Source organism: Dipodomys spectabilis, unplaced genomic scaffold (genome assembly GCF_019054845.1).
Source record: "Dipodomys spectabilis isolate Male_0828 unplaced genomic scaffold, ASM1905484v1 ptg000096l, whole genome shotgun sequence".
NCBI classification, from domain to species: Eukaryota; Metazoa; Chordata; class Mammalia; order Rodentia; family Heteromyidae; genus Dipodomys; species Dipodomys spectabilis.
Window position 1 is genome coordinate 15,481,443 of NW_024870773.1, and position 27,757 is coordinate 15,509,199.

General features: G+C 38.0%; 1 protein-coding gene across 1 annotated transcript in view; it reads left to right on the plus strand.

The window, feature by feature from the left end:
• The window catches only part of Itga8 (integrin subunit alpha 8), a 167,889-nt gene that overhangs the window by 25,568 nt on the left and 114,564 nt on the right, over positions 1–27,757 (plus strand). The window contains exons 3-11 of the mRNA XM_042686085.1: positions 1,730–1,830; positions 3,297–3,420; positions 6,558–6,619; positions 7,681–7,726; positions 11,208–11,333; positions 12,371–12,415; positions 18,787–18,830; positions 20,231–20,287; positions 23,246–23,298. Coding sequence (XP_042542019.1) covers positions 1,730–1,830; positions 3,297–3,420; positions 6,558–6,619; positions 7,681–7,726; positions 11,208–11,333; positions 12,371–12,415; positions 18,787–18,830; positions 20,231–20,287; positions 23,246–23,298 — 658 coding nt within the window. The remainder of the gene's footprint in view (positions 1–1,729; positions 1,831–3,296; positions 3,421–6,557; positions 6,620–7,680; positions 7,727–11,207; positions 11,334–12,370; positions 12,416–18,786; positions 18,831–20,230; positions 20,288–23,245; positions 23,299–27,757) is intronic.

Below are 27,757 nucleotides of genomic sequence, written 5' to 3' on the forward strand. Positions count from 1 at the left end.
GTGCAGGTTTCCATTTTTATTTACCTAAGGAAAGGTTTAGCTTAGCCTTTCAGGGAAATCCCCACAAAGTATCAAAACTAGTTTTCAAGTGGTGTGTGTGTGTGTGTGTGTGTGTGTGTGTGTGTGTGTGTGTGTGTGTGTGCGCGCGCGCGTGCACATGCAACTCCTGGGGATTGAATTTAGGACCTAAGCACTATCCCTGAGGTTTTTTGCTCAAGGCTAGTGTTCTACCACTTGAGCCATAGCTCTATTTCTGGCTTTTTGGTGGTTAATTGGAGGTAAAAGTCCAACAAACTTTCCTGCTTGGGCTCACTTTGAACTGCGAATCTCTGATTTCAGCCTCCCAAGTAATGAGGATTACAGGCATAAGTCACTAACACCCACCTCTCAAATACCTTTTCAATAGGCAAATACAACTTACATGTATTTATTCTACACAATGCAGTGCTTTGGAGGAATTAAATCAAGCTAATTAATATACCACCCAACACATTTGCCTTTAGTTTTTCCTTTGATGAGAGTACTTAAAAATCTGTTCCCAGAACTGGAGTTCATTTCACTGGTGGAATTCTCTCTAAAATTCATGAGATGCTTCCTTTGATCCTTAACATCACCCCAAAAGTGATGTTTCTGAGTAATTTCTATCTGCATCTGACTAATAGCTGTTGTCACCCATCCTATATAATAGCTCTTCCTGAAGTTATTCCTTCTAATTGAAACACTTTTTTTCCCAGAAGTGGTGTTTATTTATTTATTTTTATTTTTATTTTTTTGTCGCTCATGGGGCTTGAACTCTGGCCCTGAGCACTGTCCCACAGCTCTTCAGCTCAAGGCTAGCGCTCTACCACTTGAGTCACAGTACCACTTCCGGTTTCCTGGTGGATTATTGGACATAAGAGTTTCACATCTTTTCCTGCCCAGGCTGGCTTTGAACTGTGATCCTCAGATCTCAGCCTCCTGAGTAGCTAGGATTACAGACGTGAGCCATCATCGCCAGGCTTTAGAATTGGTGTTTTTGTTATCTTTAAGTAGTTGTACAAGGGAGTTGCCATTTAACAAAGCAGTTTGTAAATGCAATGTATCTCGATCAATGTCACCCCAACTTTCTCACCCATCCCTCCACTAACCACCTCTTCCTCCACTTTTATTTTGTAGGACATACATTTGATTCTTGACTGTACTCTCCCTCTTCTCCTCTTCATTTGTTTACCCCTCTCCTTTCAAGTACCTGCTTCCTGGTATTAGGTTTTTCTTTTTCTTTTTTCTTTTCTTTTTTTGTCAGTTATGGAGCTTGAACTCAGGGCTTGGGAACTGTCTCTGAGCAGTTTTGTTCAAGGCTAGCACTACCACTTTCAACCACAGTGCGACTCCGCATTCCAGTTTTCTGGTGGTGAATTGGAGATTAGAGTCTCACAGATTTTCCTTCCCAGGCTGGCTTTGAACCACAATCCTCAGATCTCAGCATCCTGAGTAGCTAGGTTTACAGGCATGAGCCACTGGAACCCACCTGCTTCCTGGTGGTTTGTTTCACTATACTTTGATCTTGCCTTACTCAGGAATGACACTGTGTAATATGGTAAATTATGTATACGGGATTCAACAAAGCTGAATCCACAACAGAGGTATATATCCTAGTTCTTTGGTTTTTCTTTTAATTTACAGATTTATGACTGTTTTAGTTAGCTGACAATTTTTACAGACAACTAATCATTTGTATCCTCCTTTTCAGACAATAGAAAGATCAAAGTGAATGGAACCAAAGAACCCATAGAGTTTAAGTCCAATCAATGGTTTGGAGCAACGGTGAAAGCTCACAAAGGGAAAGTCGTGGTGAGTCTGAGACCCATGGGACTGCTGGGAGGTTATTGGGTACACTGACATGTTCTAATGCTCATGCCTAGAAAACTCCTTTTAGATAGGAAAGTATTAGACTTGTTGACATTTTGAAGGAATCAGGTGCTTAAAATTGAAACATTTTACATAGTGAAAGCTGTAGGAAATAAAATTGTTGATCAGGAAAAAATCAGTTTGATATTTTCAAATATTTCAGAAGTGATTAAGAAAGATGGGAAAATAAAAATTACATAGTAAGGAGATGCAGAGTTCATTGTGTAAAACTGATTTAAAGAGTTGCTTAAAATTTAAGCAGAAAAATGGTATTAGTATTACAGGAATGTTTAAATCTATGGTGGTATCACATCTTGCTTAGAATAAATGGGAAAGTTTCTTTAATAATAATGATTTTTTAAACTACTAACTGCTTGATTCTTTGAGTTTGTTAATGCTTGTAAACTTATGTTTTAACATTTATCCAGCGTGCATGTGCTGAATTTAATTTGACACAAAGCAAATTTTACAGGCAAAGCTCTATGTGAAGTGTTCTTGCCAGCTCAATCAATTCCAAAAGAAGCTCCAATGTATGAGATTCACCCCTACCTACTTTATCATTCTGTATTAAACACAGAACTTTTCTACCACTGCAGGTTTTTGATTGTTTTATTGACCTTTTAGAATTGAGGATGTAGTTGTAGAATGACCCAGGTAACTTACTTTCCTTAGAAAAGCTGCCTGAGCTACTTAGAGTCTTCAGAAGGATTTCTTAGCACAAAGACATCTCATATCCACCATCAAAGACTTGAACACATTGGTAGTCATTAACAGGCCTTTGGAATGGCCTGCCTCCAGCTCTTCTAAAATGGCTGTAAGAGGCTCCTTTACCTTCAGTTTTGCCAACAACAAAAATCATGAAAAAGTCATTTCCATGACTGAAAATGAAGCCATCCCCTAATTACCAGGCCAACAATGAAAACTTCTTAAGAAGCAACTTCAGTGGTAAAGTAGAGGAACCTACATCCTCCGATTTGAAAATGTGCTTTTGAAAGCAACACTAGAGAAAGGACTAGTCCTCATTGTAAGACCTCACCTTACTTCGTTTGCTATTTGAACTACCATTTGCTTTTAGGTAAGTCCAATTTGGGGAGTAAAAAAAAGAAATGAAAATGAAATATAAGTCCCTTGATTTCAGGAAGTTATTTTCTTTTTACTTAAAATTCTAGAGGGAAGAACTCTATCCTTTGTATATGTTTAATTTTTGTTAATTCCACTGTGTATTAAAGTTAAACATAGCTTTTGGAAGTTTGATGGGCTTTGACTACAGAGGTATTGGGGCCAATACATTTCCCTAGCAACTGAACCTAATTTGTCATAAATTTAGGTGCACTAACAATCGCTTGAACCAAGCTACTGTACTAGAACACTATGCCAAATACCTGTTTGCTGCCTTTTATGTCTCATAGGCCTGTGCTCCTTTGTATCACTGGAGAACTCTGAAACCAACACCAGAAAGGGACCCAGTTGGCACTTGCTATGTAGCAATTCAGAATTTCAGCGCATATGCAGAATACTCGCCTTGTAGAAACAGTAAGTTACTTTTCTTCCTTGAAGCAGAAATTTAGCTCCAGAGCTTTCCAATAACAGCAAGCTATAGTTTGTCAAAAGAGGGGTCCATCCTCCACTTCTATCTCTTCACATCATCCAAAGAGCAGACTTCCCAGACTTCCTGTCCTGACTAAGAAATCACAGTTCATTAACACAAAGCCAGCTTGTTCGTGAGCATATGGTTGATTTCACAGAACAAGGACATCAGGGAGATTATTTTCAAAAGAGAATTTAAGTCCTTCCCGCTTATGTTAATGCTACAGCCTAAACCCACTCCACAGATACTGTGAGCAATATGGGAGCCAACTTGCTCATTTATATTAATGGTATGCCTTTGGCTTTGAAACTCATTCATAATTCAGGTGAGGAGGATATTTCACACACTCTTCAGTTCTACTTTGAAAGTCAACAAATGGTAGTGAATGAACAGTGTACAACTCTGGGTTCCCAATTTTACTCTGAGACATAATTATAAAGTATACAAACATTCTGAAACATCAGGAAGAAAGATTCCTTCAGTTCTCATAAGTTAGAATTCAACATGGGAAAAAAAGGAATGGCTTTGCGGGAGAAATAACTCAGCACCTACTAAAATTGCTCCTCCAAATAAACATTTCAAGTTTTTTTTTTGTCGGTCGTGGGGCTTGAACTCTGGGCCTGGGCGCTGTCCCTGCACTCTTCAGCTCAAGGCGAACGCTCTACCGCTTGAGCCAGAGCACCACTTCTGGTTTTCTAGTGGTTAATTGGAGATAAGAGTCTCACAGACTTTTCTGCCTGGGCTGGCTTTGAACTGCTATCCACAGTTCTCAGCCTCCTCAGTAGCTAGGGTTACAGGTTTGAGCCACCGGCGCCTGGCCAAGTTGTGTTTTTTTTTTTTCTAATGATTTTTACGGAGTATTTTCCCTTAATTTTTTCAGTTTCCTGCTTTAAAGGGAAACAACTTCAAAGAATGGTCATATTTCTTTCCTCTGAATAATGCACAATATTAAGAGTAAAAAAGAATTGATTTTTGGATGGATTTTAAGAAGGATTATACGCTTATTAAATATACTCAGTGTAATACACTCATGTTCATATAGCAGTATATTACCTATTCACATATATTTTTGGATGTGTAAAACTGTTTTCATCCCTGAACTTATAAAAAAAACTTTGAAGTTGTACATTTCAGCTTTTAGGCAAACCTTACAAAATTCATAACCAGAAAGCATAATGTGTGGTTGTAAAAGAAGGAATGAACTTTGTTAACATGGACTGAATGGGATAGAAAGGTAATTTTACAAAATGAAGGGAGCATCTGGAAAGAATTGATGATGGCAGAGCTAAATAAAATCAACTAAGTTCTGAGGAAAAGAGAGGAGAGGGGAGGGGAGGGGAGGGGAGGGGAGGGGAGGAGACAGAGAGAGGAAGATATGTTCTAGGAAAACTGGAAGGCACAGATCCATTTAAAAACATCTGCAACAAGCCCAGCCTAGCCTATAAATGTTTCCTGTGAGGATATCCATTTCCTGTCCCACCCTTTCCCTTTAGTTTCCATCCAGTCACAGCCTTGATAAGAGAAAAATTATTATCATTTTTCTGTCTAAGAATATCACTTAACTACTCAACCAGATTTGGGCTATCCTTTAAACACTTCAGAAATGATAGAAACTCTTTCATCAAATGTTATAAATAGTAAATTTGTAATCATGTCATTTATTTATTTGACTATCTTTAGTTGTACAAGGGGCTTTCAATTCAAGATGTCAATTTACGTGTACAATGCATCTTGATCCACGTCACCCCTTCTACCATTCAAATTTGTAGTCTTAATTCCCTAAGAATATTGATAACAGTACCCTTGGAATCCTGATGTTTGCCTGTGTATAGTTCATAGCAGTACATGGTCAGATATTATTGGATAGTCAGTTAATGAATTTCATTGGATAGGGTAAAAATATATAAGCCACGTCAGATAGTTTTATCTGTTGTGAACATTAGCATTGCAAAGTCCTTATAATCAGAAATGTAATTTTCCACTTTGCATAATATATCTTAATAGCATAATTTAAAATGAAGTTCTTGTTAGAAAGAATAAAAATAGAAATGTTTGTCTTGCCTCCATTGGAAACCTTGCCTACAGATGGTCTGTCTCAAGCTACCATCTGCTGGAAATCATAGAATTGGTGGCCAAGAAGAGAGGCAACTGTCAAAGGGACAGTTTGTGTGTGTGTGTGTGTGTGTGTGTGTGTGTGTGTGTGTGCAAGGGCGCACACACGTGTACTTGCGTGCCAGTTCTGGGGCTTGGACTCAGTACCTGGACACTGTTCTTGAGTTCTTTTGCTCAAGGCTAGCACTGTACGCTTTGAACCACAGCTCTACTTCTGGTTTCCTTTGAACCACGATCCTCAGATCTCAGCCTCCTGAGTAGCAAGGATTGCAGGTATGATGGCACCTAGCCCCAGTGGAGAATTTGGAATCCAGTCAGATGATGGAGATTTTACCTCTTTGAATGAATGAATTGTAAAACCCAATATAAATTCTTGCTCTTTGATGTTTTCCCTAAACATATACTAGTTTGTGCTCAACATATTAAAAGACAAACCAATACAATAAGCTTTAAAAAAAAATATGGGCACTTTAAAAAAAAATAGTGGCTCTTTCCTATAATCCTCATCACTCAGGAAGCTGAGATCTGAATATCACAGTTCAAAGCCAGGCCAGCCAGGAAACCCCAAGAAACTCTTATCTCTGATTAACCACCAAAAATCAGGAAGTAGAGCTGGGGTTCAATTGGCAGAATGCTAGCCTTGAGCAAAAAACCTCAGGAACAGCAATGCCCAAACCCTGAGTTCAAGCCACAGGAGCAACACTCTTCTCCCCCTTAAACACACAACCTTAAAAAAAATTATTTCTGTTGATATTACTGTAGAGTGACATTGCTACTTGGACTAAAAATAGACACAGAAGTATATTTTTTAATTCCCTGGAATTAAGTTTTTAAATAAATACCAAGTACGTCTTAATCATTTTAAATTTAGGAATCATATAGAGAAAACAACAGAATATTCTGAACTGGCTATTAAAATACACTTTCAAAAGAATGACATTGTTACATCTGAATGTTTTGATTATTCCAGGCAATGTGGATCCTGAAGGCCAAGGCTACTGCCAAGCAGGATTTAGTCTGGATTTTTATAAGGTGACTTCTAATATTTAATGTGACTTTTTGTTGTTGCTGCTGTTATTTGCATACTATCTTCATTCCTCAAGCTCTTCAACAATAGCAACCATCAGAGACTTTATGTACATACATATCTAGTCACATCTGGCAACTCCTTTATGTTTTCTGTTTGATTTTTTTCCATTTATATTACATAATACACATGCAACTCCATACTAAATATATATGATTGAAATCTATAGTCTTCTCACCTCATGGAGAAATTATTTGTAAACAAAAAAACTCATGGAAATCAGTTTCTGAAAAGATCACAAGAAACTATCCATTGTTTTATCTCTTACCCGTAATCGAATGGTTTCATTTAATACTCCTGATATTAAAATTCACTACCTTTTAACAAAATTAAAAACAGACACCTAGTGCAAATATAAAGGATGGTGACTGTATGGTTTTGGAAATAGTGTGAACAAATTTCAAAGTCTGTTCTGTTCTACTGTCTAGTTGCCATATTTCTATCATTGCTTTTTTATTTTAATTTTTGCCCTGCAAGTTACAGATTTAGGGAGTACAGAAAGAAGGCTATAAGTAGGTTTAAAAAAATGTTTAAATGTCCTGGTGTGCTTTCTCTCCTGCAAAGATGTATGTAGGAAACATAATAGGCACAAGTATGGCCTTGAAAATAAATTAGAACAAAATTTCCTTTTTTTAAAATCACAAACCTTTTTCAAAAGACCATTCCTGCTAAATTGTACATCATTAAACATGTAGACATTGTGATTACCAGCGTCATTGCCAAAAAGCTGAACTTACCTATCCTCAAGGGGGGAGAGTTCAACTTGCCTACCAAAGTTAAATCATACAACGTGATAACACACTAGATAATTGAAAACAACAAAAGGAAAGAACATGACCCGATGTGAGTTGTCTGATATTAGGACCTCTTTGAAACTAAAAATGCTTTTGAGCAATATGGCATAACAAATTGTTAGAGCAATGCTTACTAGCAATAACTTATCACAGTTTAAAGTTTCTTTTGTGTTTCTTTTTCACTTGTTCTTGCTGCCATTTCTGTTTTGCAGAATGGAGACCTTGTAGTAGGAGGGCCTGGAAGCTTTTACTGGCAAGGTACGTACTTTTAGCAGAGATGAAAAGCATGTCTGAGCCAGGTGCCAGTAGCTCACACCTGTAATCCTAGCTACTCAGGAGGCTGAGATCTGTGGGTTGTGGTTGAAAGCCCATCTGGGCAGGAAAATCCATGGGATTCTTTTTATTTTTTGGAGGGGGGAATCCAGTTGTGGGGCCTGAATTCTGGGCCTGGCGCTGTCCCTCAGCTCTTCAGCTCAAGGATAGCACTCTACCACTTGAGCCACAGCACCACTTCTGGCTTTTGCTTTTTGCTTATGTGGTGCTGAGGAATCGAACCCAGGGCCTCATTCATGCAAGGCAAGTGCTCTACTGTTAAGCCACCTTCCCAGCCCCCATGGGATTCTTATCTACAATTAACCACTAAAAAAAAAAGCCAAATGTAGAGTTGTGGCTCAAGTGGTAGAGCACCAGCCTTGAGCATAAAAACTCAGAGACCCACCTAGGCCCTGAGTTCAAGATCACTCTGAACAAAAGATCACTCTGAACAAAAGGTTTTGTCTTTGTTGATGTTTTTCTTTTCTTTCCTTTGTATCTTATTTGTTCATTTATCTGGCTGGGGGAGGTAAGTGGGGCACAGAAATGGAGGGACAAAGGGTGAACAAATGGTGGTATTCCATAGACACTATGTGGGAAATGAGCTATACAATTTGTGGATGGGCATGGGAGGGAAAGACTGGGAGAGAATGAAAGAAGGGGTGACATTGTTCAAACAGAAATGTACTCTTTACCTGACTATTGTAACCGTAACCCCTCTGTACATCACCTTTATAATAACTATTTTATAAAAGATTGCTCTGGCTAAAACATGGAAAGTCAACAAAAGTAAATCATCAGCAAGCTAGTTATAAGGTTGTTTTGAGACTGTCAACTACTTTTCTGCTTCTAAGGTCAATTAGCTAGATGTTTTGGGTAAAGACATTACCTTCTCCAAGTGGTGATCGAAAAGCAGGCAAAAAGTGTGAAAGACTGTGGAGGCAAAATAAATAGCCTCGTTGTGGCTGGATAAACATTGGGGGGGGGGAGGGAGTATGTCAAGCTTATGTCTCCAACTTGTGCAACAGAGTGCCACTCAATAAGACAGAGATAACAGGAAGAAAATATGTTCGGAGTGGGTTGGAGAGAAAAGTTGGTGAGTCTGATCTTGATTGCATTGAGTATGGAAGTGTTGGGCTATCTAAGTGTTTCCACGGAAACACTTTAGTTATATAAATGTTTAACCTCCAGTTGGGAGCCAGTAGCTCATGCCTGTAATCCTAGCTACTCAGGAGGCTGAGATCTGAGAATCTCAGTTCAAAGCCAGCCTGGGCAGGAAAGTCTGTGAGACTCTTAACTCCAATTAACCACCAGAAAACTGGAAGTGGCGACTCCTATCTTCAACTAATCTTGAGTTCAAGCCTCGTACCAGCACAAAAAAAAAAGGAAAGGAAGAAAACAACGTCTGATTCAAATGATTTGCTGAGAATTAGCCATGTCAAGGCATCTGCAAACATTTGACTGCTAAATGTAATTTAAAACTTCATACAGGCTGAGGATTGTGCTGTGTTCAGACTCAGCTAAAAGCAACAAGCAAAGACACTGTGTATGTGAGAGCTAAATCCAGAGAAAATTGGCAAATCTTACCAACATTTTCCACAAATGTGTAAATACCATTGTCTTAATATCAGAACAGCCATTTCAATGCCAGTCATGGGGAACTATTTATGGTCTGGTTTAATGGATTTATTATTATTGTTTTTGGATTTCAAACACAAAGACTGTGGGAACTATGTGTGAATTCCCAAAGAAAAATTTGGTTATAAAATTGGTGTTACATATTAGCTTTGAAAGTATTTCTCCAGTTCTTTCCAAAACAACATGAGATCACATTTTCACCTTAAATGTCCACAATAATTATGAGAATGCATAGAAACTGTACGGAGAGAACTACTATCTTTTAAGATATTTGTCTAGCCTAATGTAATCACACCTCAAGACTTGGAGAGTGACTTTATTTGGTAAAGATTAGCCATAGGTCTTATACCACTGTGGGAAGCCATGGATTCCTTTTTTTGTTATTGTTAATATTCTGAATATTCAATCTAGCTTCTACCTACAATCATAATTGTATACTCTCTCTATGTAGTTTAGGATAAAAAGTAAATGGCCCAGAGATTGTAAGTTCAATAATCTTGTTTAGTCTTTACTGAGTAAAGTGATTTAGATGTGTTTTGAGAATTCAAAATATTTTATCAAAAGACCAAAGAAGTCACTCTTGGTAATGCCGACATCTTATTAGTAAAATATTGTGACCCACTTAAAGAATTCATGAAAATAGGGCTGGGAAGGTGGCTCAGTGGTAGAGCACTTGCCTTGCATGCTTGAGGCCCTGGGTTCGATTCCTCAGCACCACATAAGCAGAAAAAAAAAAAAAAAGCCGGAAGTGGTGCTGTGGCTCAAGTGGTAGAGTGCTAGCCTTGAGCTGAAGAGTTGAGGGACAGCACCCAGGCCCAGATTTCAGGCCCCACGACCGGAATCAAAAAAAAAAAAAAGAATTCATGAAAATGTAAAACAATATTTATCAAAATGAACTCTAGGAAACGGAAACAAGAGGCTTTTTTCTTTGCTCTTGCACTCTTTACCTGAATTATGTAACTGTAACTTCTGTATGTCATTTTTATAACAACAACTTTGAAAATGACAACATAAAAGCTACTTGAAAATTAAAAAAAATCATATAAAGTTTTAGTTCTAGTTTTTCTCATTGATAAGGACTCATAATTGGGTAGATAATCTCAGTTTCCTCCTAATTAAATGTTCTAGAAAAAAATCACATAAATTTTACCTACAAATTATCTTTACTGTGATTATTTACCTACAAATAATCTCTACACTGATCAGATTTCCACTCTGATTATGATTTTGAATTACCTCTGCTCTGATCTTTGAAGGTGTAGGATCTATGCCTGCTGAAAGCAGCAGAAACACATATAAAATACTGTATCACTAGCCAGTCACTGGTGACTCACGCCTGTAATCCTAGCTACTCAGGAGGCTGAGATCTGAGGATCGCAGTTCAAAGCTAGCCCGGGCAGAAAAGTCCGTGAGACTGTTATCTTCAATTAACTACCAGAAAACCAGAAGTGGCGCTGTGGCTCAAGTGGTAGAGTGCTTGCCTTGAGATGAAATGCTGAGGGACAGCTCCCAGGTCCAGAGTGAAGCCCAATGATCCCCCCTTCCTCCCCTCCACAAAACCACCACCAACACCAGCAACAACAACAAACCAATTCTGGTCTCCTGTCTGAATGGGAAGTTCTACTCAGCCGTAACCAACTTGTCTTGCAGTTCTACTGATGAGCAGTACTTTAGTACTTTAAGCAAATCAATGTAACTTCCAGAGCAGTGTGTGGGGTTCTATATTTGCTGGAGGAGGGCCAACCTCTTGCATTTATTCAGTTAATGTATTTTGTTTGTTTCCACACAGGTCAAGTAATCACTGCCAGTGTTGCAGATATCATTGCAAACTATTCATTCAAAGATATTCTAAGAAAACTTGCTGGAGAAAAGCAGACAGAAGTGGCTCCTGCTTCCTATGATGATACGTACCTTGGTGAGAGCCATTGTTCAAGATATTTGTGGTTTCTCAAAAAACAGGTTAAATGTGCCTGCAAATGCTATTCCTCATTTAACTTCTACTATTTAGCACCTTAAATTTTCTTTTCTAGTGACTATTGGGATTTTGTTTTCTTTGTAACACAAGTGGTTTTCAATCATGATGTGTAGCTTACAAACATAGAGCAGCTCTTTTCTGTTGGCTTGTTTTTGAACTGTTCTTTGTAGGCTCAGTAACTTGCACTTACACATAAAATACTATACTGGCAGCCCGGCACCGGTGGCTCACGCCTGTAATCCTAGCTACTTAGGAGGCTGAGATCTGAGGATCACAGTTCAAAGCCAGCCCAGGCAGGAAGGTCCATGAAACTCTTATCTCCAATAAACCACCAGAAAACCAGAAATGGTGCTGTAACTCAAGTGGTAGAGTGCTCGCCTTGAGCTGAAGAGCTGAGGGACAGCACCCAGGCCCAGAGTTCAAGCCCTATGACCGACAAAAATAAAAATAAAAATACTATATTGGCAGTAGACACTTGGTATTAATTAGCAGGACTATTATCAATATTATGTGGAGAGCAACATGATTATAATCCTGACTTCTTACTAGAACATCAGCAAGAGACATTCCAAATGGAGAATGAAGGAAGGGGTGACACTCTCCAAGAAGCATTGAACTCATAACCTGACTGATGAAACTATAACTCCTTTATCCAACTACTTAACAACAACAACAATAATAAGCTAAGAAGCATCATTTGCCATTTACAGCTAATGGTGTTCATGTTCTGAAAATTGACCTCAGAATCTGACTTTTTCCCCAGTACCCATTTAGGATCAGTATTAAGATCTATTGGGCTTTAGTATTTAGCACTAAAGTATGCATATCAGTGTGGTAAATTTTACTTTACAGTCTCTAATTTTTATAATATGTGTAGAGATTTCTTAATAAAACTATACCATTGCAGTTTTTTTCTCTAGGAAAAACTCATTTATTAAGTCATGATTTGTCTATTTTTTTTCTTAACCTTACAATAGGATACTCAGTTGCTGCTGGAGAATTTACTGGGGACTCTCAACAAGGTAAAAGAAATTGAACTTACGTCATTTAAACATGCATAGAGATATGAAAATGAAATAAAGAAACCTATTGGGGATGTTTTTCAGGGAAGGGAATGGGAGGAAGGGAGTGTGATAAAGGGATCAGATTGTTTGAAATACAACATAAATATATGTGGAGATGGATTAATAAAATCCCCACCCATAGAATGCAAAAATAATTTTTAAATAGCATAAGGAAAAGTAGAATGTCATAAAATCACCCTTCTCATTCTAGAAAATGTATAGAAATAGAATGGAAATATAGTAGTCTTAAGAAAAATAAGAAAACTGTACAGAAATAGAATGTAAATGATAGTATTCTTAAAAATAATATATATTTTGGTGCATTTTAAACCTCATTGACTATGAAGAATCAATAATTATCTAGTTAAGTAAAATATTAGAGCAGTAGTAGTAGTGTTATGAATGAAAAGTATATAGACTTAGACAATAGTTGTGTTCCTAGAAACAGATCTGATTTGGACATTTGAAATCCCTCTTTGTGTTTGTGTGTGTGTGTGTGTGTGTGTGTGTGTGTGTGTGTGTGTGTGTGTGTGTGTGTGTGTGTGTGTATGTGTGTGTATGAGTGCATGCACCAGTCTTGGGACTTGAACTTAGGGTCTGAATACTGTCCCTGAGCTAGTAAGACTCTACCACTTGAGCTACATGTCAACTTCCTTCTTTGTGTTGGTTAATTGGAGATCAGAGTGTCATGGTCTTTCCAGCCCAGAATGGTTTTAACCACAATCCTCAGATCTCAGCCTCCTGAGTAGCAAGGATTACAGGTGTGAGCCACCAGTACCCAGCATGAGCCCTCATTTTTTTCTTAGTTTTCTTTTTTTTTTTTACTTTAATTTCAAAATCTCAAATTATAAGTCTCCAGAACTATTCTCCCTACCCAGTCCATCCAATATACCAGAAAATGTTCCTTTTCAGCTTTGGACATGCTCAATCCCAAAATAACAAATGAATTTCTCATGTATACTCCCCTCCCACTTTCTATTTTCAATCCTGAGGTTGAAAGTTCTGTTTTCAATCCTTAAATCCTGTATCGGGCCCCATCTTCCAATGGCCAAGCGCTCTAGCTTAATTTATAAGCCAATTTCAAATGCCATCATCTCCTAAAATAAACTTTCACATCCTTCTATAAACTGTTAGACCCCCGTCACTTCTTACTTTCCGAAGGCACTTGCCATTCATCTACTTGTCAAACATTTTTGCACACCGACTATGAGCCAGGCTCTTTGTTAAGGGTGGAGCATGCACAAATGATGCTTAATCTCAAAATTTACAATCTACTAGGTCTGATAGACATTAAATACTGAACACAAAATAATACTTCAAAACTCTGTAAAGTACTACGACAAAGGAATGTGAGGGTGACATTGAAATGAATCTGTGAAGGATGAGGGAAGGTCCAGACAAAATACCCAGCTTTTATCTGGTAAGGTGTGTAAAAGAGTAGAATGGTCCAGGAAATCTATCTAATTTGATACTGATAAGAGGAGCAGGACCCAGATGCACTGGGTTTTACAGGCCATGGAAAGGAATTGAATTTATGCAACATGCAAGACAGAAGCCATGAAATATTGAAGCAGAGGAGTAAATATAATACAATCGTGCTTGTGATCTAGAAAGCACAAAAAAAAGAGAAAGGAGTAGAAGAACAATGAGAGGAAGAGAAATCACACTGGCAGATCACTGGCCAGATGAGGGTAGTGAAGAATGTGTTTTATGTGGCACTTTTATGCTCATATCTGTCTCCTTAACATGTATACACACTTCCTATTTTTCTCTCTCACAGACTAGATTCTGTTTTGCTCCCAATGGATTCTTATGACATTCTAAGCTATTGGAGTCAAGACCCACATAGATTCAACTTCTAACTTCACTGCTGCTATATTACTTAGGATATGAGACCCTCCATGATTATTATTTGCTTTCATTTAACTATTATTCAGCATTAAAGAATAATCATACATAAAATACTAATGATTTAGTGGTAATTACCTTTTACTATTAATACTACCTAACTCAAAATATTATTCTGAAGATCACATGAGAAAATGAACAAAAAAAATAACTATCTTACCCAAGGTAGTAAGCGGTAACTTCTATTTACCTAATAATATTTATCGATTCAACTCATCATCAATCAATAAATGGCATTTTCCATCTTGTTTCCTATGAACATTGACTACATTTAGTAAGTGTTTTATCTATTTCATAAACAATAAAGTATAAATGTTACCTGGTCACCTCTAGGAGTCTTTCCAGATCTTTAAGAGTTTTGTCTTGATAAGGTCTTCCAAGCAAAAATTTATAAACTTTTTGCAGTTTGGTAGAAGTTGAAAATGTGAGTTTTAAAAAGAATGTTTATTTTCTTTTAAATACAAGCTAACTCTTAAAGAGCATCTCTTTCTATTAATTTTTCTTCAAGCTATTGAAAGGCTAGATATTGGAGTCACTATAGGAATAGAATCTGGAGACCAACCTCTGGCATTTACACTCTGAATTTCTTAGTTCTGAGACTTTGCCCAGGTTATCTAGTATCTTGGAATTTCTATTTCTTCATTCCTAAAACAGGAATGATGGCCATAGTACATCTATCTCATATTACTTTTTTCAGGAATAAATGAGCTGGTGTTATATAATCATAAGACTGTATTAGCAATGCATGCTATATAATAAGTTAGCATTAACTATAGGAAAGAAACCTAGGATTGAGGGGCCATCAAACACAGAATTGAAAATACCAGTAGTTTCACCCAAAAAAGTCTACCCTTCTAATCTCTTATGGAACAATTCAGCAGGAAATGATAAACTGTGCCCAATTATTTTCTTTCTAAACTGCACTGAGTATGGATCCACGGAGACTAGTAGTAATCTATAGTAGCACATGCTAGGTTAGGATAATTAGAAACAACAGAAACTTAACAATAGCTATCAGAAACACTCAGACAACACTTCCACCTTTTTATGTGACTTGGAGATACCTAAAATAAAAACACCATCAAGGACATTACAATCAGTTCATTAGTCCATGAGGAATTGAAGGCTTCCTATATTCACAAGTAATTAGACAAGAAGGAGTAAGGACTCTATGAAAAAGAATTACTGTCTTTAACTTGTAGAGTTGTTACTTTAGAGTCCTTGGACCTCTGGACTTGGTCCACGAAAGGACTTTACTGGACTTGAACCTTTAATAATTACACTCAATGTTTCTATGTATTGATACTATTCTGCTGCGACGATCCCTAACTTTCTTCCAGATTTAAGTGTGTTTGTTACTTTAAAAGGCTTATGTGCCTCCATTCTTAATTTGGAATTGGATATAGTGAGCTGGCCCCAACCAGTCTCAGAATGGATGCAGAAGAAAGAAGATACAATGAGACTAACCAACTTTTCTGTCAAGTTTTTTGCTTCTAACTGCCTATCAACTATGAGCTCTACAGTGACTAAATCTAAGCCCAGTTTACCAATGCCTCCTTTTAGAGGCTAAGGGAAATAGCTGCACATGGAACATAATTTAGTAAATAAAAGTCCTTCAATAAATGCTAATCTTTCTGCTTCTCATTAGTGGATTGGACAGCCAAGTAATGAATTTCCAAGTCAAGAACCCATTTGTTTTCCCTAAACATATTGTTGATATTAAGAAATTTCTGAATAACTATGAGTTGCTGGAATGGATCTAAGGAAAACATACTTTCTTTTCTGACTGAAAATTTCTATAGTTGAGTGACAATTCTAATTTGACATAGACCCTGAGCAATTAAAGTATTCCTATTATTTATAAGTGATTATGAATATCTTTAACAGCTCTTCCCTGATGTGGTCATAAGAGACTGAAAACTCCAAGGTTACTGTGTGTGACAGCAGATTAGTTTTTAAATTCTGAATGTTTGTAGGACAGGAGACATAGTGTTTTCCATGCATCTTGTAGCACAATCCCCCCCAGATCATTCTGCTTGACAAGAATGACCCTAAAATCAACCAACTAAACTGTAATTTTGATTTATTTCCAGTGTCAGGAAGATTTAATTCACATCTCCCAAAAGGTTATTGAAAACTCGGCAGTGTATGACCCATTCTGAAAACCTTTGTGGCTAGGGACTCAATCCAGATGGCTTTATTTAGCTGGACTTCGTATTATTCTTCAAGAACATGCTTTATCCTGCCTCTTGGTAGATAAATGATCCACATTCTGTCCTAGGCTGACCTTCCTCTTTGCACTTTTAAATCCCATTTCCTTTAGAACCATTAAACTCTAGCAATTCTTGCTTTTCGATTTCAGTTATCTATTTCTCCCTCTTTCTCCTCCATTATTTCCACTATCACACTGTTTTTTCTTTCTTTCTTCTTCTCCTGCTTTTTTTTAATTAATGCCAGTCCTGGGGCTTGAACTCAGGGCCTAGGTGCTGTCCCTGAGGGTTTTTTGGTTTGTTTCTGGGTTTTGTTGTTGGTTTCTTTTCCCCTCAAAGTTAGCACTCTACCATTTGAGCCACAGCTACACTTCATGCTTTTTGGTGCTTAATTAGAAATAAGAGTCTCATGGACTTTCCTGCCTGGGCTGGCTTCAAACCATGGTCCTTAGGTCTCAGCCTCCTGAGTAGCTAGGATTACTGGCTTCCTGTTATCTCTCCCATATAAAGAAAAAAATTCTCTTATTCCCCAACCCTCCATTTCCCATCTGTATTTCTCTGCTTTGAAAGAACTACAGTCTTCTCCACCTGCATTTTCTGGCCAAAAGGCCCTTAGATCCCTCCTCTTAATCCCCTCTGTTGGTCCTAGTTCTACTCCAGCAACTCCTGTTAAGCAATCCGCATGCCTCCATGTTGCACATCTTCCGTGACTAACAGAATGACTCACCCCTCCTCATTTCTCCACTTAGCTTCTTTAACCTTGGCAGCTCTTTCATTTCATTCATGCTTGAAGTTTCTCCGGATGAAATCCATTGACTAGTTCTTGCTGTTTGAGTTCCATCATGGTCATCTCATCCCATCTTAGAGTGAATTCCAGGTTGATGGATCCAACTCTGCTCAACAACTTTACTTGAGTAGCTACTCCAAATTCAGTGAGCCAGTAACTGGATATCTGACCTTCCCCTACTGAGAGGTGTGGTGTCCTCTATTGTCATTCTCCCAGTTGTGACCCAATACCATTGTCATCCTCCAGATTTCCCAAGCCAAAAAGCTTGGAAGTCAGCCTTGGCATGTGGCCCTTATTATATGTCCCATGTCCAATCCATAAGCAAATCCTGCTCTCTAAACCCTCAAAATAAATACCTCTGTTTAGACTACTTCTTACCTGGTCCATAGCTTCTACTCCAATCCAAACTTTCATCACCTCGCACCTTTAACACTGAAGTAGCTTCCATCATCTGTCACCTTTATGACTGTAGTAACTTTTTAACTGATCTTCCTAATCTTCTTGCTATCCTTCTTACCTTTCTGTAGTCTACCCTAACTCCATCATGAAAATGCTTCTCTAGAACAGAAGTCAGATCATGTAATTCTTTACTTTCACTCATTCCAACTCATATTGTTCATTGAAATTGAGTCTCACAAATTGGTCTGCCAGGATTGGCTTTAAACTATGATCCTCAGATCTCAACCTCCTGGGTAGCTAGGATTACAGGCATGAAGCACTGGCACCCAGCTAGAAATACTCTTGAAAAACCAGCTGCTCCAACTCCCATCTATTGCAAATGATTAGAAGAAACTAGATTCAGTCATTTATCCCAGTTGTATGGCAGACCTGAGACAGGAACCACTGCTTTCTGATCTAAAGCCAGTACCCTGCCCAAGGGAATATTCTGATCCTTCCTCACAACGTTGTCTCCACTGCCACTGAAACTTTCTTCTTGGGAAAATCTTGGCTTCCAAATTGCCCCTAAGTTGCTGCCAACAGTTGTAGAAGGCCCACTTCTGATACTCCATGATATGTGGCCTTTCCTTGGGTGACCAAAATTGTTTTAGCATGTTTAGGTGACAAGAACTTTATTTCTATGCCTGTATCAAGTATGGTCCCATGTTGAAGGCTAGCGACAGTATGAGAGGCTTAGCATATAAAATGCACGCAAACCTGAAAAGCCAGGCTGATGTTCTAGAGGCGGAATTGTGCTCAGGCTGCTTTATAAATTGAGAAGTTTCAGAGTAAAACCTTGGTTCCTATTTTCTGTTGTTTGCAATAAAATCAAATGAAAATGTAAGTGTAAAAAGCCCTCAATTCCAACTTCTAACCCTCCACTCAATGGCTACCCATTTAAAAGATCCAGTCTTTACAATCTATTTGTGACATAGCTCAAAATATAAGTGTTATTCCCCTTCTAAAATGACTATTTTTATCCTCAGAATTGGTTGCTGGAGTTCCCAGAGGAGCACAGAATTTTGGATATGTGAGTACTGAGAGACAGCACTAATATGCTTTCTTGCTGGTACAAAGAAATGTTTTCTCCCATACCATTTTTAAGGGCTTTTTAATTTTCCTTTAATCATGAATTTCCCCCACTTACTGGGGAATTCCCTTACAATGCAGGAAGAAAAGGTGAGATTTGCCTAGATCCATGCACTCCATTATCTGCATGGATTGTAGGGCCTAGTTTAAAGTTAAAATGTGGGGTGCATAATTATTAAATTAGTATTAACATTTATTAAAAATTATTAAGACAGTAACAATGGAGAATAAAATCATTAGGCTCTATCTAAGTTAGGGCTCTGAGTGACTTCATTGATCTCATACTATAGAGCTAATCTATACCACAGCTGATCTCATGTAAAAGGTAGGATTATTGTGGAGGCTGCCATTGTTATCATCATTGACACTTTACTATGTCTGGTATGGTAGAAATAATAACATCAATGTTATTTTGCTAATGTCTTGGTTTGCTAAGACTACCATAATAATTTTCAACAAACACTGTGCCTTAATGCAATGTAGGTGTATTCTCTCCTAGTTCCCAGAGGCCACTAATATGAAGTAAAGGTTAAGAGTATGTGCATGCTCCCTCCAAAGCATCTAGATGCAGTTCCTTGTTGCCCCTTCCAGCTTCTGGTGACTCTTTTCTTGGCTTGTAGCAACATCATTCCAACCTCTGACATCTTCACTTTATCATCTCTGTATCTATATGTATCCTCTCCTCTTTTTATCAGAATATAAGTCATAGGACTTGGGGCCTAAGATGATCATATCTCAAGATCCTTAGCTAATTTCCTCTACAAATACTATATCCTAATACAGTCTTATTCTGTGTTTCCACATAAACATAGAATTTGTGCTGGATACTCTTTAAACCCATTACAACTAGTTGCCATAAAGTTACCAAAATGATAGTCTTTATAATATATATAATATTTATATGTAATATGATATCTATAATTATAATATTCAAATATTTCTAAAACAATTCTTGCTATATGGTTAGTACCTTAAACTTGTATACTTATTGAAAAGAACTCTAAATGCCAATTTTATAAGCACCAAAGCAGTTTTAGACAAAAAAAACCTTAACTAAGTTAACCAATAATCAAGGCAATTGCTCTCAATGTGATTGAATTCAACTATTACTTCCCTACAAAATATATGCACTGAAAGTTATGTCTAAAAATATCTTAGACACTCATAAACAGAAAGTTTAATTTTGGTTTAGATCATTCTCTTGGGCTTGCTTATGTTTTATATATGACTGATTATTTATTACTCTTCACAAAAAATGTTAAATGATTTAAGTTGCAATTTAAAAAAAAACCCACCCATTGTATATCTAACTATATGCCTATCTAATTTCTGTAATTTCAGGTCTCAATCATTAACTCAACAGATATGACCTTTATTCAGAATTTTACTGGTGAACAGGTAAAGATATTTTCATATAAAATGATAAATGTCACTCTGTTCTAATAGTGTATTTTAATGAACATGGCATTTATTCATTTACTCAGATATTTAATAAGAAGCTACTCTGTGGTAGAAATTGTTGTATGGAATGTGAAAACAAAACAAGGCCTCGGGCAGTATCCCAGCTCTCAATCAGTTGTAGATGAAGTGGGGCAGTCCTCAAGATAATTTCAGACAGTGATCAGTGATGTAAAGAAAAAATATTTTAACTATATAACATAGTTGTGTGGGTGTTAAAGGGAGTAGATGGCAAAGCTTTTACATGGTATGGTCACAGCATCTCTAATGCAAAGGCATTAAAAGCCCCTAGGAAGACTCAACCAGAAGCAACTTGGCATGTCTGATTAGCACAATGCAGGCCACAGTAGCTATAAGCAAGCCAACAAGCAAGAAGTAGATGCTAAGAATAAAAGATGCAGGCATCTTCCAGCAGCCTTCATCAGTAACTCCCTAGTTTCAAGAGGTTTTTTGTTTTGTTTTGTTGTTTTAGCTACATTCAGTCAGAAGTGTACACTTTGATCTTAGCAGCCTGTATCCAGCTTCTGTCTTTCAAGGAGATAGGCCCGCTAAGGAAACCCCTTCCTACAGGTTGCCAAGGGAGAATTCCATTTTCTTGTTTGTAAAAATTTCTTGGTCACTCTATGCTGCACTTAAAAATGAGAGTTAATGAGGTCATGGGTAGAACAGACCCAGGTCTTGCTAAAGTGACTACATAATTGCTCATGATAAGTGGCAGCCTTGGGAAAAGTAGCATTGCATGGTGGGAAATAGCTGGGATGATGATTAGTTTCTGTAATGCCATCTAGAGAGTAACATGGAGGACACATGCTCCTGCCGGCAGAGTACTGTGTGTGTGTGTGTGTGTGTGTGTGTGTGTGTGTGTGTGTAAGCATATGTGCAAACATATGCACACACATTGCATTGAAGGGAATAAATCACACCCATCGCTAAGAACCCAGAAAATTGGAGGAAAAGACTGAAACATCAGGAAACACACACGGCGCTTCCTAGCTTCTCCATGTGTGCTAAGAAGGAAAGAATCTGAAAGAGCAGGTTAGATTGCAGTTGTATGCAGAATTTGCATAATCTTTCTCGTTGCTAGCACTGAGTAGGACTTCACAGCACACATTATGTTCCTCAAAAGCAAAAGGCTGGGATGGGAGACGAGACTTGTCCTATGGTAGGTGTTTTTCAGTGCCTGATGGTCAGTTCTTGGTACTTCCTTTCTGTAAGACAACCCTGGCTTCTTCCAGGACTCATGCAACTGCCAGAGTGGGCCTGGCTTCTGTGTCCCTTCTTCAAAGTAATTAAATCCCTCCCATGAGCCTCAGTTTTACAGGGGATTCCTACACACCATTGTCCTGGTCTCTTCCTTCTAGAGAATAGACGTTCCTTCTTAGCCACTGTCATGAGCTGGGGTCCAGAAAAACAGGATCTTACTGCTCCTGTGCAGAAATATGATGCATCTGAGGTCACTGTTTGTCTGGGTATTTTGACCTGCTGAGATTTGCTACACTTCTTTAATCATGGAACATGGTCTTACCATCTAAGGGAGCCATGTCTACATGATTAATTGAGTTTTTAAATGAATGCTTTGGGGGATTCAGACTACCTGTTATCATGAGATTTTTAACCGATGTTTTATGTCTTTTATGATACTCTCATGGATGGTATGGAGAAATGAGATGATTGAAGATAGAGAGTTTGTAAATTTTGAACAATACCCTTTAGAGGGTGGTCTAACCAGTATATGCAGTATGCGTACATGACAATATAACAGCTCCATTAATGTGTGCAGTTAATATGCTTATGTGATAAAAGAAATCAATAAAAGAAAAAAATGTAGCAAGATTGCTATGGCCAGATCTCTTTCTTGTATCTTTTTATCATTGGAATTATTTTCAACAATATTAAATTGAGTGCTCCTATAACTTCTTGTCCTCAATACTACCTAGCCTTAGAACTTAATGTGTAGATGGCAAAATTTCCCAGGGTGAAAGCCACACTACCATCATGGAGTAAGAATTTCACCATCTGTGTTTGCAACAAAGAAAAGAGATGAAAGAAGGGATCGCTTGCACAGCAGGTCCAACTCTAGTGTTTACTCACTCACTCAGCAAAGAGGGTTTGGCACCTGGCATCTACATTAACACGATGCTCTGATATTGCAGAGAGAAGAACAAAATGTACTAAAATCTCCCTCCATGGAGTACACTTTCTTGAGGACTGTATGTTCATTAAATGATTTTTAAGCAGAATTGATAAGTCAAATCTGAAAATATTAAAAATGCTGAGAATACATATTCAAAACAAAAAATTTCAGAGACAAAAATGTAAGATGACTATGCTATACTGCTTATAGAAAAGATTTGTGAGGTTTCATTAACTGTGAGCTCAACAAGTCTCCCAAAGTTAAAAATGTTTTTAAAGTTTCAACAAGGTAGAACCCAAAGTAGGGGATAAATGTAAATCCTGTGTCTCACGATATCTCTGAGGATAGGGATCTGTATGGTGAACCATCTACAAATGTTTTCCCAGGAGACCTCATATGCAGTTGAAATCTGGTGTATTCTGTGGATTCAAGATGGCAGAATTAGATGGGTCTAAATACAAGAAGTTATGGGAGGTTCACATGTAGCAAAGAACATTCAAACAGTAACATCCACAGATTGAATGGGCTGATTGTTAAGCATAGCCAAAAAATATCCAAGCAGATGTCAGGGCTATTAGGGGAAAAATTATTCATTGGGTCAGGGGTTAGACTCAATGATTCAAAGACCCAGACCATGTTCAAGAGTTTATGAATTTAAATGCAAAAATGTAGCCACAATCAGATTCATCTCTCCAGAATGTTTAAGAGTGACTATAAAAATGACTTCTAGACAAAATATATTACCCTATGGTTTTCTTTTGCAGATGGCATCTTATTTTGGATATACTGTTGTGGTATCTGACGTTAACAATGATGGGTAAGTTTATAAGAACATCTGCACACTTAATGTACATTATGTTCATCCACAAAGATGTTATATTTCTTTTTCACAAAGTACATCCTTCCATACTTCCTCAACAAGATAGAAGCCCTCTTGTTTCAACTTTTTTTTTTGGTTTAGAACAAGAGGATACATCTAATAAAAAATTCTGTCATCCTATTTTATGTCTTCACTGAGATTTTCCACATCTGCCACTTTCAAAAGAGGACTATTTTATTTAGTTTTTTAAATTTAACACCATGAAATGAATCATCATTAGCCAGTTGAGGTCCATCACCATTGAGGCCTTGCTTCATTAATCTTTCTCTGCTTCTAGAAGTTTCCCCTAACATATGATATAGTCATAAAACATTTGCACATAAATCATAAGGAGATTTCTTTTCCTTCTAACATTGCTTTAACCAACATCTGAGTAAAATCCATGCAGAGGGATGGAATAATAATGCTATTTTTCAGTTTACACTAGTAAATTACAGTTGAACTTGGACCAAACAACACAGCTGAAATGTGGTTTTACATAAGTCATGAATTCAAAAACTGTTATTAAACATTCTTTTGTTTCACTCAATGTGCCTGATAAATGAACAAATCATTAAATAATACAATCTCAGGCAGGAATGGTGGTACATGCCTGCAATCCCAGCACCTGGGAAGCTGAGGCTGGATGATCACAATTTAAAGGCCAACCTAATACAAGCCACACTGAGACCTTGTCCAAAAACAAGGAAGGAAAGGAGGATGGATAGAGGGAAGGATGGAAAAAGTCTTAAATTTGAGATTTACTGATTATCCATATGACCAATACTACTAGAACCCCCACCATATGAAGGCATTGTTCTTGGTGCTCCACACACTACAATGGTGAGTGACCCCACATCTATTCTCGTTGAGCTCATATATCTATAGAAAGCAAGTATCTGAATAATTCTTAATATATTCCAGGGTGCACCAAGCATTTCAGATAGGTGGTAGACAGACCTTTCTGTCCACCACATAAGCTATGTACTTTGATTGATAATGAGCATGAATATAGACATTGATTGTCATAAATGTACTGCCCCAGTGAGTTTTCTGAAAAGGGTAGATTAACATGAGAACAACTGTACTTCTTACTCAAATTAGCTTTGCATATAAAACTGCTCTTTAAACTGAAATCTGAGTTGGGCTGGGAAGGTGGCTCAGTGGTAGAGCACTTGCCTTGCATGCCTGAGGCCCTGGGTTCGATTCCTCAGCACCACATAAGCAAAAAGAAAAAAAGCCAGAAGTGGCGCTCTGGCTCAAGTGGTAGAGCATTAGCCTTGAGCTGAAGAGCTGAGGGACAGCACCTAGGCCCAGAGTTCAGGCCTCACAACTGGACCCCCCCAAAAAAACAAACAAACAAACTGAAATCTGAGTTAAAAGTGAAAACGAAAAGCAGAAGGCAAAGAGTGAGAATGGTAAGGGATGCATTTTAAATTGACTACATGGCAAAGGGCAGCCTCAATGATAGGATTCCAGAAGAGAAGAGACCTAAAGAAGCCAGGAGTTTCCATGGGAGAGGAATATCTTGGTCATAGAGCAAAATATGCAAATTCTTGGAGGTGGAAGGTTCTGGAATGTTCTAGAAAACTACAAAAGGGTATGAAGAGGAATGTATGGCTATTCTAGGAAGGTATAGAACTCGTGGCATTGACTCCAAATGGCTATACAAGTGGGCTAGGAGGAGTCTTTCCAGGAAGATACAACACTTTGTGAGCCATGGAAGATTCCAAGGGAAGAAGTGGCCTGTTGAAGCATTGGTTTCCCCAGATGGATCTACCACATCAGCAGCTTGGATCAGTGAAGAAGCAGTGGAAGAAGCAAACATAGCTGCACTTCGGGTATATTTCACACATCTGCTTGAGCATGAATCACATCCTGCAAGCAGTTAACTTAAAATTAAATTGCCTTAACCACCAATCATCTGAGTTGTGAAAAGAAAGTCACCATGAGGACCAGCCAGTCAAGATGACCAACTTGGATCATCTGTAATTGCTATCAATGCCACGCAGTAATTTAGGACTCGAAGTCAAAACATAGCATGACATTCAGATTTAATGAGCATATCCTATAGTAACAATAAAAACCCGATAGAGTTCAAGTCCTATGACCAACCACAGCAGCAAAAAAAAAAAGCCTTACAGATGTGTATAGACGTTTATGTCTTAGACAACCATCTATACACACAGGCCCTCTCTCTTGAGTGCCTGGCAGGATCTCAGAGGGCCAGCTTTGGTCCACATGGTCCCATCCAGGAGCCAAGCCCACTGACAATCCTTGCAAGTTTTTCCAGCTTTCATAACATGCCCTCAAGGCCACTTTCTACTTCCCAGAAGGATCCTCAATTTAGACAGAAGCAAGGTTTCATGACAATATTTATAGGACATAGTCTTGCCATGTAAAGGGGGAGAAAGGCTTTGCTGTTTTTGCTTTGTTTTGTTTTTAGAAAAAGATTTCATTGGTTTTCTGCTGATCAAAACAACATGGTAATAACACACACAGGAATTTTTAAGAGATAAATTTATTCTTTCATAATGATCCTAAAACTCATTTTCTACACTTTTTTCTCATTAAGCCCTGTACTGTTTTCTTAATTCTTCAGACTGTATTTAAGAAGTAGGTCCTTGCACTTAATAGCACTATTCCTAAAGGTAGAGTGTGTGCTTATAGTTCAGTTTGATGTTTTTAATTGTTTAGATACAATATAATTCAAGATTCTATTCTAAAATGAATATATTCTGGAAGTCATTCAAATTGACTACAGAAATGATTGTAAAGGCAGCAGATAAATAGATATAGACGGAGCTAAAAGAATCACTTGGCTGGGTGGTTGGTCATGAAGAGCTCTGATTTGCCTGGTTGCTCGCACCTATAATCATAGTCATTCAGGAAGTTGATGTAGGAAAATCACAATAAGAGACATTTTGGGGGTAGTTAACCCTATTGGAAAAATAAGTTCAAGCAAAATAAAAAAAGAAAAAAGAAGAAGGATGGGAATGTCGATCTGCTAGTAAAGCATTTGCCAAATAAGCTTGAGGCCCTAAATTTAAACCCCTGCATGGACAGGGAGGAGGAAGAGGAAGAGGAGGAAGAGGGAAGGAGGAGGGGGAGGGGGAAAAGGGAAGATGGGAAAGGGAAGAAAAGAAGACATCCCCCCCATACACATGCATGCATACACACTTATGAGACCACCAAAGCAGACTTTCCCTTTGCTAACCAAGCAGGGGAAAAAGAAGAGAAAAGCAAGTATCATCAAGAAGTGACCAAATTCATAAACTGATAGGAAATCCCCCCCCCCCGTGTGTGTGTGTGTGTGTGTATGTGCGTGTGCGCGTACGCACACACGTGCACGCTTGTGTGCATTTTAAGAGTTGAACTCAGTGGGTTGGGTGGGATGGGGGAGATTGTAGAAAGGGGTGACATTGATCAAGATGCATTGTGTTCATAAACTGCTTTGTTAAATGGCAACTGTTTTGTTCAACAGCAACTAATAATAACAAAAGACTAGAACTCACTGTCCCAAACCTCTTGTCTCAGCCTCCCGTGTGCTAAGCTGTGGGCTACCACACTTCAACATTAAAAAAAATTAGTTAGTTATGGGGATTGTACTCTCAGCCCAAACGCTGCCCCTCAGCTCTTCAGCTCAAGGCTAGTGCTCTACCACTTGAGCCACAGCACCACTTCTGGTTTTCTGGTGGTTTATTGGAGATAAGAGTTTCACGGTTTTTCCTGTCCAGGCGGGCTTTGAATCGCGATCCTAAGATCTTAACCTCCTCAGTAGCTAGGATTACAGGCGTGAGCTACCGGTGCCCAGCTCTAAATATATATATATATATATATATATTTTTTAATTATCTTTCAGTCATTGTACAAAGGAGTTGCTATTCAATGAAGCAGTTTATGAATGCAATGCATCCTGATCAATGTCATCCTTTTCAATATTATTAAGAAGAAAAGCTCCCACTATTATAAACTTACAGATTTAGACCAAACAGGTATGTCCACACTAGGTGGCTGATGATATTGACAACCCATGATGATTTTGAAAAGTACCGATAAGCAAATTGGCAAAAGTAATTTCTGTTTAATTATCTTAAGGTAGCCAGTGGTACAAACTCTGTGTATGTAAACTTTGTGAGGAATTTCTTCACAAACTTGTTACCAAATGCAGGCATTAGCATACAAAATGTACTGCTGTGGGGGAAAAAAAAGAGCCAAAGTTGACATCAACCTCTAAAACCACTTGGATAGAGACAACATGAAGTCAGACTCCTCATGTTCAGTATTCCCAATGGTAGATCCTTGTACACTCTATTACTACATCTATGCTTTGCTTCTGAAGGAAATGCATGTAATGTTCTGTGTCAAATGCCATGTAAAGGATGCACTCAGCTATTGAGCCTTGCATTGTGCTAGA